Source organism: Hypanus sabinus, chromosome 8, assembly GCF_030144855.1.
Source record: "Hypanus sabinus isolate sHypSab1 chromosome 8, sHypSab1.hap1, whole genome shotgun sequence".
Lineage (NCBI taxonomy): Eukaryota > Metazoa > Chordata > Chondrichthyes > Myliobatiformes > Dasyatidae > Hypanus > Hypanus sabinus.
Genome location: NC_082713.1, coordinates 107,813,538 through 107,827,373, shown reverse-complemented (window position 1 = coordinate 107,827,373; position 13,836 = coordinate 107,813,538). Strand labels below are relative to the sequence as shown.

At 39.9% G+C, this 13,836-nt stretch overlaps 1 protein-coding gene across 3 annotated transcripts in view; it reads right to left on the bottom strand.

Moving 5' to 3' along the window:
• Positions 1-13,836, bottom strand: part of osbpl8 (oxysterol binding protein-like 8) — a 227,818-nt gene that overhangs the window by 110,612 nt on the left and 103,370 nt on the right. For all 3 annotated transcript variants that reach the window (XM_059977553.1, XM_059977554.1, XM_059977556.1), the window contains one exon: positions 11,420-11,557. In XM_059977553.1, coding sequence (XP_059833536.1) covers positions 11,420-11,557 — 138 coding nt within the window. The remainder of the gene's footprint in view (positions 1-11,419; positions 11,558-13,836) is intronic.

Genomic DNA, 13,836 nt, shown 5'->3' with positions numbered 1-13,836 from the left:
TTAGGTTTTCTTCCTTCTATAAAAGTTTAATAAAAAGATTGTGAAGCAACAAGTTTCATGCCTTTTTGAACCTTGGATCAAAAAACATCAGAATCCAACAGTGGTCCAGAGGAACATTCTTTCTTTTGAACAGTCAGATAACAATAAACTTGAACTTGGGGTATACAGTACTGTGCAAAAGTCTAAGGCACCTCAGCTCTATATGTGCCCAAGTCCAAGGGGTTATGTTGTTTCTACCACAGTAATGGGATGTGTTGTCTGTACTGCACTGATGAGGTGTCTTTATAGCAATGGTTGTCTAATGTTCTGCCACTAGAGTATGCTGTTTGTGGTGCAGTGACTGAGCAAGGAATTGAAAAACTATATCATAAAATTACAAAACTTCCTCTGACTCCTGGAAGTCACTGGCCCACTGCCACTTCACATGGAGGAGGAACATGTAGGATGATATTGAGACCTGAAATTCATTGGATATACACAAAAGCCCCAGTGCAGATGAGAGAAGGAGAGCAACACTTCACACTTATCAAGACTCACCCGTTCCATCAGTCACATTCACATCTCACCCTAACCATGGACTTTTTACTCTCTTCCCATTTGGTAGGCGCTTCAGGAGGCTCCGCTCCCGCACCAGCAGGCACAGGAAGAGCTTCTTCCCTGAGGCTGTGACCCTGCTGAACCTCACATCACAGCGCTAAGCAGTATTGCACCCATGTTGTACTGTCTCAGTACTTTTATATTTGTGTGCTGTAGCACTTACTTTTTATTCACAGTTATTCTGTAAATAACACTATTCTTTTGCACTTCTGGTTAGATGCTAACTGCATTTCATTGGCTTTGTATCTGTACTCGGCACAATGACAATAAAGTTGAATCTAATCTAATCTAACATTTGTGGCCAAGGCTGAGGTCCCCACATGAATGAGGGATCTTGGGCGTTCCTCCTTTGAGCAAAGGAGGATGAGAAATGACTTGATACAAGATGAAAAGAGGCATTGATAGTGCAGACAGCCAGATACATTTTCCCAGGGCAGCAATGGCTAATATAAGAAGGCATAATTTTAAGATAATTGGAGGAAAGTATAGGGGGATGTCAGAGATAAGTTTTCTTCACACAGAGAATGGTGGGTCTGTGGAATGTGCTGCTGGGTTGGTGGTAGAGGTAGACACATCAGGGACATTTAAAAAACACTTCAATAGACTCATAGAGGATAGAAAAATGGAAGGCTATTTGTGGGGAATGGTTAGATAGATCTTTGACTAGGTCAAAAGATTGGCATAACAGCATGGTCCAAAGAATCTGTACTGTAATGGTCTATGTTCTATATATTGGCCTCATTAGAACCTCAAAACCCACAGAGCCAATGCGGAAGCAAGTCATCATTAATCTTGAGGAGGCGGCCAGACAAAAGACAAGAGAAAAATTAACTGGAAGCTCAAAGAGAAAGACAGAGGAGAAAGATACAAATTAGAATTAAACCACAAAGTTGGGAGTGGGGGGGGGGGGGGTAAAATTGCAGATAAGACCATCATACCATAAGAAACAGGAGCAGAATTATGCCATTTGGCCCATCAAGTCTGCTGCATCATGTCATCATAGCTAATTCAATTTTCCTCTCAGCCCCAATCTCCTGTCTACTCCCCAAATCCCTTCATGCCCTGACCAATCAAGAATCTATCAACCTCAGCCTTAAATATACATAAAAACTTGACCTCCACAGCTACCTGTGGCAAAGAATCCGGCTAAAGAAATTCCTCCTCATCAAGGATGCCCCTCTATTCTGAGGATGTGTCCTCTGGTCTTAGACTCACCCATATCTCTCCACATCCACTCTATCAAGGCCTTTCACCATTTGACAGGTTTCAATGAGGCAACCCCTTATTCTTCCGAATTCTAGTGAACAGAATTTGCTATCCAGTGCTATCAAACACCCTTCATAAGACAAGCCGTTCAATCCTGGAATCATTTTCGTGAGCCTCCTTTGAACCCTCTCCAGTTTCTGCACATTCTAAGATAAAGGGTCCAAAACTGCTCACAATACTTCAAGTGAGGCCTCACCAGTGCTTTATAAAGTCTCAACATTATATCCTTGCTTTTATATTCCAGTGGTCTTGAAATGAATGCTAATATCATATTTGCCTTCCTTATCACAGACTCAACTTGCAAATTAACCTTAGGGAATCCTGCACAAGGACTCCCAAGTCCCTTTGTGCTTCAGTTTTTTTGTACTTTCTCTTCATTTCAACCCTTTCATTTCTTCTAACAAAGTACATGACCTTACATTTTCCCACACTGTATTCCATCTATTTCTTTGCCCATTCTCCTAAGCTCGAAGTCCTTCTGTGGCTTCTCTACTTCCTCAAAACTACCTGCCCCTCCACCTATCTTCATATCAACTGCAAGCTTTACAACAAAGCCATCAATTCCATCATCCAAATCATTGACATATAACGTAAAAAGAATTGGTCCCAACACAGTCCCCTGTGGTACACCAATAGTCACCAGCAGCCAGCCAGAAAAAGGCTCCCTTTATTTCCACTCTTTGCCTTCTGCCAGTCAGCCACTGCTTTATCCATGTTAGAATTTTTCCTGTAATACCATAGGCTTGTAGCTTGATAAATAGCACCTTGTCAAGGGCTTTCCAAGTATACAACATCAACCAATTCTTCTTTGTCTATCTTGCATGTTATTTCTACAAAGAATTCTAACATATTTGTCAGGAAAGATTTTCCCTTGAGGAAACCATGCTGACTATGGCCTATTTAATCATGTGCCTCCAAGTACCCTGAGACCTCATTCTTAATAGTTGACTCTAACATCTTCCTAACCACTGAGGTCAGACTAACTGGCCTATAGTTTCGTTTCTTCTGCCTCTCTCCCTTCTGAAGAGTGGAATGAGATTTGCAATTTTCCAGTCTTCCGGAACCATTGCAAAATCTATAGTGAGAAAGAGCAAGAATATAAGTTTACGTTCTTCCTTGACAGCCAACACCACCTCCCTATCAACTTCCAATAATAGCAGCATCTGTTTGGGAGGGACGAGACACTGGAAAGAGAAAAGTAAAACATGACTTTCTTTACTTATTTTCCATACAGAATTATCACTTTATTAAAGATTTGCACTTTCAATGAGACAATCATCTCCCAACCTCTGCTGCCACCTATCAGACTATTTGATCTTTGCAGCAACATTGGCCTTAGGTTATCACCATCCATATTATGCAATGCAAAGAAAGAATCATGTTAAAATGCTCTTATTGCCATCTTCTTTGACAGAGTTACAAAGCCATACAGCACAGATACAGACCCTTCAGCCCAAACAGCACACGCCAACCATGGTGTCCACCCAGCTGTATTCACCCCATATCCCTCTGAGCCCCTCACCTCCATGTTCCCATCAAAATGCTTCTTAAATGTTACTTCAACCATTTCCTCTGACAGCTCATTCTATAAACCTCACTGTGTGAAGAAGTTTCCCCTCAGGTCCCATATAAACCTTTCTCTTCTCAGCCTAAATGTATACCCCCTAGTTTTGGACTTCATTACCCTGGCGAAAGGATTGTTACCATTAAGAGTCATTATTTATTACTTCCTCATTATTTATTCACATATTATTGAGGCCTTTGTCATTTCAACCTCAAAGTTACAATAATCAAGATTAGCCAAACTACATGATTTAACTATTTATTCATCAAGCAAATATTTCCTAATCCCAGCAAACTGCCTGTTCCAAAAGCTCCCTTCTATAGGCTAGGTTACAACCCTATAACACTGGAAAGTGTTCTCGGGAGATGAAAACAAAAACTTCACGACATCTTAAAAGTTTCTTCCGCCCAGCAGTTAATCTGATTAATCATTCTGGTCAGCCCCCATCCCCTCTATTACCTTGCTCACTGTACAGTAAACACTTTAAACCACCATTTATTATGCTGTTTACATTGTAAGTACATACTGGTATTTATGTACTTCCACACATTTTATACCATATTGTCCTTTAAACTCTACCTTTATTTTTATTTAATTCTTTATTCATGGCGAATATTGTTGTTTTGTTGCATGTCTTTGCCCTTATTTATTTCTTCACCTTTACTCAATTCACCCCCCCAAGCCCTTTCATTCTCAGTCTCATTCCTTCAGTGATGAGATGAGTGAAGTTATCCACTCTGTTTCAACAAGCTGATATTTGAGGGATAATAACTGGTTCAGGAAAAGTTATTACCCCTCAACCATCAGACTTCTGAACTAACATGGATAACTTCACTCACCTCAACTCTGAACTGGTTTCGCTATCTCTGGATTCACTTTCAAGGACTCTACAACTGGTGTTCTCAATATTATTTCTTATTATAATTATGTTATTTTCTTTTTTTGTATTTACTCATTTTGATGTCTTTTGCACATTGGCTGTATGTCCATCTTTGCGTGCAGTTTTTCATTGATCCTATTAACTTTCTTAATATTTATTGTGAATGCTTGCAAGAAAATGAATCTCAGGGTAGTATATAATGACATATAAGTACTTTGATAATAAACTTACTTTCAACTTTGCACTATACTTTCTGGTATTCATCAATCTCGTCCCAAATCTTTCTCTCTCCCACACTAATCTTTACTTTGCCTCCTGACACATTTTTGGGGCCTGACTTCAAATATACAATATAACAAATAATGAGCTGATTATATTTAAAACTGGAGGTGATCTGGAGGGAACACATTTTCAGAAACATTTAGTACAGAGTCTGAAGCGAGCCTCACTATATTCAGACACAGTAAGCAGAGAGCCCAGGGAGCTCCATCTTACAATGATTTAGATCTTACAAAGCTTTACTTTGGCAAAAGAAAATTCAAAGTCTGAAAATAAAATACAAAATACACTAAGTCCAAGAGTAGGAAACTTTAAATGCAGACACTGAGCGAGAGCTATACAGTCGGACAGAGCAAATGCAGTAATTCTGGGTGAGGATCGGCCGACTGATCAATCAATTTTAACCTCACTCGGACAAAGCTTTACCTGTGAATGGGAAATGAACATTACCAATGCACTAAGGCACAAAATGTGAAATTGACAGGCTTTTGACAGCAAGAATAGCATGAGAAAACCCCCTTCTCCACATTCAATTTGTGATTCCCAACATATAAAATAATGGCTGAGGAAGTTGCAGAGATGTCAAAATATTTTTCAGGTGTTTTTGTGGCAGAAGCAGCAAAGAGCATGCTGTAAGTTATAAGGAACAGGTGGCTTAATGAGAATGAGAATCACAATGCTTCGACAATTTTCTGACTCATTATTTATCCTGCATCTGTCTTTAAGGGACATCAATCTATCTTTTCCCTTTGCATACATGTAAAACCTTTTACAGCCTGATTCTAGTTCTTGCTAACTACTGCCATTGTATTTTATATCTATTTATTGATACTTAAACTGCCTCCACATCTTTGACAACGCTGTCAGTTCCTTCAATTAATCTAAAGCTATGAACTTTCAAAATAGCTAGAGTTTGACCACTTGAATTAACTTTTAAAACTCCTCAAATTAATATATCAATGTTAGAAAATCCAAACTTTATTTGAAAGTACACACAACACACACAAAATGCTGGTGGAACGCAGCAGGCCAGGCAGCATCTATAGAAAGAAGAACAGTCAATGTTTCGGCCAGCATTTTGTGTGTGTTGCTTGAATTTCCAGCATCTGCAGATTCCCTCATGCTTGCGTTTAAAAGTACACAGCTGCTTAGGTATTATAGTTTATTTGTCAAGATAAATATTAACTGGAGGCATTAATTTCCTTTTTTTCTTCACAAATGCTACCTGAAATGTTAAATACATCCAGCTTGCCCCGCATAATAATGAAAGTGACTTTGTTTAGACTTGACCAAATCGTACACAACCACAAATGGAAATTAGAACACAGAACATAACAGCACAATACAGGCTCTTTGGCCCACAATGTTGTGCTGAGCTTTTAACCTACTCCAAGATCAATCTACCGTTTTCCTCCACCATAGCCCCCCATTTTTCCTTCATCCATGTGTGTAAGAATCCCTTAAATATCCCTAATGTATCTGCCTCTAGCATCCGGGTAAATCTCCTCTGCGCCCTCTCTAAAGCTTCCACGTCCTTCCTATAATGAGGTAACCAGAACCGAACACAGTACTCCAGGAGTGGTCTAAGCAGGGTTTTTATAGAGCTGAAACATTCAAAAGTAAGCTCTTCCTAAATGATCACATCAGTCAACACTGCTTCTGTGGTGTTTCTTCCCTACATGCCTCCAAATTTCACAGCTCTGCATGTCCAATTGAGCTGGAGTACTTACTGCCATTGCACGACCATGAAGCAGAGCAGCCATGGCCTTCTTGTAAATGATTCCAAGATTCAGAGGTATAAAAACAATCCGATGAATTTAAGTTGAATTTTTAAAATCCTAATAATTAAGTATAACTAACAGTAGTTATAGATTCATACATCGTGGAAACAAGCCCTTTGGCCCAACTAGTCCATGCCAACCAAGATGCCCGATCCAACCAAGTCACATTTGTCAGTATTTGGATTCAAACCTTCTAAACCTTTCCAATCCATATACCTGTCCAACTATCTTATAAAAGTTGTTATTGAACCTGGATTCCCCCAATCTATGCCCCTCATGATTTTATACACTTCTATAAGATCACTTCTCCAATTGTAAATTGATTGAAAAGATATATGAAGATAGCACAGCAGTTAGCGTAATGCTATTACATTGTCAGCAACCTGGGTTCAAATCCCAGCACTGTATGGAGCTTGTACATTATGCCAATGACCACACGGGCTTCCTCTGGGTGCTTCAGTTTCCTCCTACTTTCCAAAGACGTATTGGTTAGCAAGTTAATTGGTCACGTGGGTGTAGTTGAACAGCATGGCTCGTTGGGCTGCAAAGGCCTGTTACTGCGCTGTATCTAAGTAAATAAATAAATAAAGAGGAAAACTGTCCTAAATAAGGCTAAACTTTACTTAAGACTGGTGGTCAGTAACTACAGACAAATGAAACAGGTTGCCACATATCCAGTAGCCATGTCCTGGCAAATGTAGGAGGTTAGATGTACTCAACTCCTAACATGTTCTAAGATCCCTTGTTGCATTACGGAAATGTGCAAGTCAAAGACGTGCTGAATATTGTAGAGCACAGGCAGCTGTTCCCTATTAAACTGGTGCCCACATCAAAGCTCAATCCAGTCTAATAACTTATAATGTTCTTGGTCTTTGACAAATTATATAGCCTTGAGCCAACTGTGACATAGATACTTATTTCATCTCTCCAATCTTTGCAACAAATGTTTCTGCTTCTACACTGCCATATGGTTACAAATAAAACTCATCCCTCGCCAAATATGAAGTCATGAAAAGAGATGACTACACCAAAGCTGAAATTAGGTTCATTTCTGCATATCAAAAAACAGAAGTATTACAGTTCGCAACTGAAGCCTCCCATTTTTAAGCAATTCACAATTTGGCAGCAGCTAACTTAATGAAAAGTGCACACACTGAATTATTTAATGTGATACATCAGTGCCAACAGTCATGAATTATACTTTTTTGGTTCAAATGGGCAACTTAACCAAATGTGAGTCACTGTAGAACAGCTCAAGAATTACAATGTGTAACTAATTGAAAGGCTTCAGCTGGTCTTAATCAAAAGAAATTCTGCTGATACCATCATCTCTTATTAAGCAGATTACACTCATTAGTATAGCAGAGAACATTCATGGCATTACTTGTAAGATTTTTACCAGTAAGACAGAGTGGGTGCGGAGAGGATATTTCCATGTATAGAATGGAAGGATGTGTTCTTTAAACAGAAATAAGGAGGAACTTCTTTGACCATATGCTGGTGAATCTGTGGAATTCATTGCCACAGACGGCCATGGAGGCCAAGTCATTGGGTAAATATAAGCAGAGGCGATAGGTTCTTGATGAGTAAGGGTGTCAAAAGTTATGGGGAGAAGGCAGAAGAATGGGGTTGAGCAGGATAATAAATTAGGCATGATGGAATGATGAAGCAGACTCAATTGGACGAATGGCTTAATTCTGTTCCTTTGTCTTGTAGTTTTCTGGTATTACGAGGGCAGACTGTATTGCCCTCTTTGCACTGTCTTTGAGCAGGTGACACCAAGCTACCTTCCTGAAGCGAGACAGTCCATGCATTGAAAGTACTGTTGAATACAGAGTTCCAAACCTTCCACCTCAACAAAGATGATAAACGAGTGGCCAAGGATGGGAGGTTGGAGGCCCAGAGGCTGCCTGTCCTGGGGTTGGAGGCCTCTGTGTGTGTGTGAGTGGGTTGGTGGGAGGTGGATAAAAGGACTTGTTTTACTGGTGTTGTTTTGTTTTGTTGTATTGTTGTTGTTTGTGTCCTTCTGATGGACGTGTTCTTTTGGCACTGGAATGTGATGACGTAGTGTGCTGGTTGTTAACACAAACAATGCATTTCACTGCATGTTTAGATTTACATGTAATGAATTAATTAATCTGCATCTGAATATGGTGGAGGGAACTGGTAGCTAGTGGTGTTGCTTGATGCCTGTTGCCCTAGTCTTCACAGTCGTATAGGTCATCAGTCAATGGTGCTGTTAGAGTAGCCATTGTAGATAGCACAAACTGCAATCACTATGCACAGGTGGTGCACAGAGATCCCTTTAGGGAAACAGCTTTGTCCTGAGTATTGTTGAACTTCCTCAGTGTTGTTGTAACTACATTCATCCAGTCAAATGGTGGGCTTTCCATTACAACCCTGATGCCTACTGTACCATGTAGACGCAGGAGAAAACTTGGGGTCATCAGGATGTGCATTACTCCGAGTAGAATACTTATTAGCCTTTGAGTCGCTCTTGAATCTTGTGTGTGAGGTGCACTTGAGTATCTGGTCATTAGTGACCCATCCTCCCAAATTATGATGGTAGGGAACTTAGCCATCATCTAATGTTAGGGGTAGGTGGTTAGATTCTCTCTTGTTGGACTTCATTTGTGTAACATAAAGATTACTTTCTGCTTTTTGGCCCTGTCAGTCCAAGTCCTGATGTGTACAGGTATAGATAGCTTTGATCTCTGAGGAGCTGAGAATGTAATATCTCATTGTGCAATAGTTGGCTAATTATACACACTTCTGATCTTGCAGCTGAGGGCAGGTGAAGGTTTTAGGGCCTGAGACACGCCCTGAGGAATCTCTGCAGCCATCTCCTGGGGCTGGGATGACTGATGCCCAACAATCACTGATCCATCCATCCATCCATCCATCGTTGATCCCTCCAGGGGCCTTCTGTTTAGGTTTTACCATATTTCGTCAAATGCTGTCTTGATGTCAAGGACAATTAAATTTGTCTGACTTCCGGAACTCAGCTCTTTGTGTCATATTGATGGAAGGGGCAGGTATGGAGAGCTATGGTCCTGGTGCAGGTTGATGTTCAAAAGTTCAAAGTTAAAAACAAAAGTTTTATCTAAGAATGTATATGTCACCCTATACAATCCCAAGGTTCATTTTCTTGCAGGCATTCACAGTAAATACAAGAAACACAATCGAATCAATGAAAACCACCCCCAACAGGACAGACAATCAATATGCAAAAGACAATACACTGAGCAAAAACACAAAGAAATAATAATAATAATAATTCCAGACAATAAGTGAAGAAAATGGCAAGAGAAACCAGAAACAATGCAACACATTACAGGCTCCTGCAGCAGTTTAATTCAATCTGATTACTTACACAGGCACAGTGACAAACATCATTCACCAAAACTTTGTTTTAAATTACAAACTCATTAAAGACATCATACCTTACTATAAATATAAGTCCAACCCACTTTTAGAGTCAGAGTCTGACAAATTATATTATAGCTGATTCATTATTACAGATAGGACAATCCGTAATGACCATCCAGATATAATATTACAGGATAAACAAGCAAGAACAACTTATAACCATTCCAAACACACGAAGCATACAGAAATCAATACTGAAATATACTGAATTTGAAAGACTTTGGAACATGAAGAGGGTATACATTGTCCCAATAGTAATATCTGCAACTGGTATCATCCCAAAGTAAATACACAGTAGCATTAAACAAACGGGCTTACACAACAATATTTATGTAAATGTCCAGAGAGCCACACTACTAAACGCCACCAGAAAAGTCTGAAAGTTCCTAACAATTGAGAAATGAGTGTGCCTAGCTATGCCTGTACCTAGGTTTTAACAGCTTGAGCTGATAAGAAATAAAAGTATAATAATAATAATAAGTAAATAACCCATAAATATCAAGAACATGAGATGAAGAGTCCTTGAAAGTGACGAGACAGAATTACAGTTTGACATGGACTAGATGGGCCAAAGAGCCTGTTTCCATGCTATGACACTCAATGACCCATCTGGAGATGAACTGCCTGAACATCATTGAGGAGTGCTTGTCTCCAGACAACTGTGTCTATGTTAGTTCTCCAACAATTAGTCCATCTTTCTTTGCTTTTGACCTCCCCTCCCCAGCTCATTAAGTCAATCCCTCCTGCTCCAATTCCCTTGCAAATGTTATCCTTGAAATTGCTTCAATCATCTTTTCAAGACATGCATTCCAGACTGTAGCTTGTCCAGAAACTAAATTTTACATCTGTTGTGTTTCTTCTGCCAATTTTCTTCAATCATTCCTCCAGTTACTGATCCCCTTGCAATGAAATCAGTTTCTCTTATGCTATGAAAACCCAGTTTTGAACACTTCTTTTAAAGTTAAAGCACCATTTCCTCCTTTGAGTGATATTAACAGCTTCTCAAGGTTCATCACAACTTCTGCCATCATTTGCCTTTTTTGATTCCATTGTTAACACTTTAATCCAACTGAGCCATATTGCTCATTTTTTGATGCGTTGACAAAGTAACCAGCCATGTATCTGTCTTCAAGGACGACCATTACTACTATCAGCACTCAATTCCTTCAAAAGCAAAACTAATTTCAAGTGCATAGTTTATCAAACTGCTTTTCTCACTTGAGGCTTTTCAGATCTCTATTACCAAGTAGTTTTCAGCTGTAGTCATTGTAAAAAACAATGGCCAGTTTTCACAGAACCAATTATATTTTTATAGTATGACAGATTTTGAAGGAAAATACAACAGCAGTTCAAAACACTCCACTATAAGGTGGGAAGCAGTAATAAGAACATACACCCACAGAGAAGATAAAGAAACGCTTGTCCCTTAGCCCATGAAAAATTTAGTGGGCGAGCAGTTTACAAAGCAATCAAAATGAGCTTAGTAATGGCAAGTCATTTATGAGCTAATCAAAAGTAGGCTTGTCTAGATATCCTACATTTGCAAGCAACTGTAGAAAGGAAGCGTACTAGAGAAGGCTGTGAAACTAACGGCCACGGTCCCAAATTTACTGCTATCCTTACCGTGATTGCTGTTGGCTCCTGGGCTGATTGATGAGTGGACCGACTCCTTAGTCTGGGAATAAAATACTTCCTTTCCTGGACGCAGACTCATTTTCCCTGGTGTCACTGGCTGAGGTTCATCGCTAATCATTGCTGCAGCTGACAAGGTAACAAATAGATCGGTTATACAGTTAGCAATCTTCTTTATTCTCTTTTCACAGATGAAATTTTCTTCAAGGGAGGTGCAGGGAAGTTTCAGTGGGACATCTCTTGTAAAACAACTACCCAGTTACTACTTTTCAATGATGGGCAAATGAAACAAAAACATAGTTGGCTACAAAGAGCTAAACCAGAATCAGAATAAATATTTCCAAACTAAAATAAATTGTAGAAATTACTTAATAAACACAAGAGATTCTGAAGATGCTGGAATAACACACACAAAATGCTGGAGGAACTCAGAAGATCAGGCAACATCTAAGGAGGGGAATAAAGAGCCGATGCTTCAGGCTGAGACTCTCCATCAGCCTGAAACATTGGCTCTTCATTTCTCTCCATAGATGCTGCCTGACTATCTGAATTCCTCCAGCATTTTGTGTTAGAACATATTTTGAAAAGGATAAATCGCATTACATATTTCCAATATGGGAAGAATGTTGTTGAAACTGTAAATACGATTTCCACATTGTCGAAAGAAGCATACTGCAGTTTTTAAGTGCAAAACCTCTGACTTATCCATTGAAGATAACAAATCAATTACTCATTTAGCAGAGCTTAAATAAACCTGATTAACACGGTACTAAATTAAACGAAATACCTTCTATCACATAAATATATAGATTAAGCAGCTGTTACAAGCCAACCTCAAAGCAGAACATTCATGAAACACTGTTTGCAGTGCATTCATTCCCCCAGCCATACAAAATTTTTAATAGACTTGTTACCCACAACCATTCTAAAATTGTTTAACTATACTAAGGTGTAATCACAATATAGTTGCCTACCACCCATCAGCATCAAGATCACTAATTAAACTGACAGGATATGAGCATTCAGGCCCTCATAGTCTGCCAGTTGAAATTCTCAATATTTCACTCAATGCCATCATGGTGAGCTTATGAATGCTCGTCGGGTTTTGTTTTTGCATAGAGAGATGAAAGGAAAATTTAAACACATGTACATTTCCGTTTCAGGATAATCACTGCCTCCTGCTGCTTATTCAAGAAACTGCGCTATTGAAACGTCTCCAAAAAATACAAAGAAGAATTTCCAACAAAATGTGGGCAGTGTGAAGCTAAACTTGAAAGGAGAAATATATAGGTATGAAGTTGGATGAAAGATTAGCCTTATCTGTCACATGTACATTGAAACATTCAGTGAAATGAATCATTTGCATCAACGATCAACAGAGTCTTGAATATGTGTGTGGGGGCAGCCTGCAAGTGACACAATGCTTCTAGCAACAACATAGTATGCCCACAGTTTATTAATCCTAACCTGCACATGTTTGGAATGTGGGAGGAAACCTGATCACGCAGAGGAAACCTAGACTATCACAGAGAGAATGTATACAGTCTTTAGATAGCAGCTGGAATTGAACCACTCACTGTAAAGCTATGCTACCCTGCCACCCACAGGAGTTGCCTGCCAGGCTCCTCTGGTATTATCCAGCTGCATTCCACATGGTCCAACTGAGTTTCCATCAATTGTACTGAAGTATCTACCCAACAACCTGCTTAAGAAAAAGAGAGGTACCGCCTAGCAGAGCACTCATCATCAGAATGGTCTGAGTCAGAGTGGTAAGAATTTGGCTCAACAGGCAGAGGTGAGGTAAGTAGGTAAGTTTATTTTTTTTTCTTATTTAACTCTTCAAAGAATACGGGGTACGTCTGCAGGGATGGCATTCTGGTCTGAATGTCAGATGCGGGATTTCCAGGAGACTTCCAGCCTCCCTGATGGCCACATCTGCACTAGGTGCATCAAGATGCAGTTCCTCAGAGACTGTGTTAAGGAACTGGAGCTGCAGCTCGATGACCTTCGGCTTGTTAAGGAAAGTGAAGAGGTGATAGGCAGGAGCTACAGGGAGGTAGCTCTGTAGCTCTGTAGTCCAAGGCTACAGAAGACAGATAAATGGGGGACTGTCAGGAGAGGGAAGAGAAACCATCAGATAGTGGAGAGCACCCCTGTGGCCATCCCCTTCAACATAAGTACTCCATTTTGAGTACTGTTGGGAAGGAGGGGGGACCTACCTGGGGGAAGCAACAGTTGTTGTGTCTCTGGCACTGAGTCTGGCTCTGTGTCTCAGAAGGGTAGGGAACTGAAGAGGATGGCAGCAGTAATAAGGGACTTTATAGTCAGGGGGACAGATAGGCTTTTCTATGGATGCAAAAAGGAAACACAAATGGTAGTTTGCCTCCCAGGAGCCAGGGTCCATGATG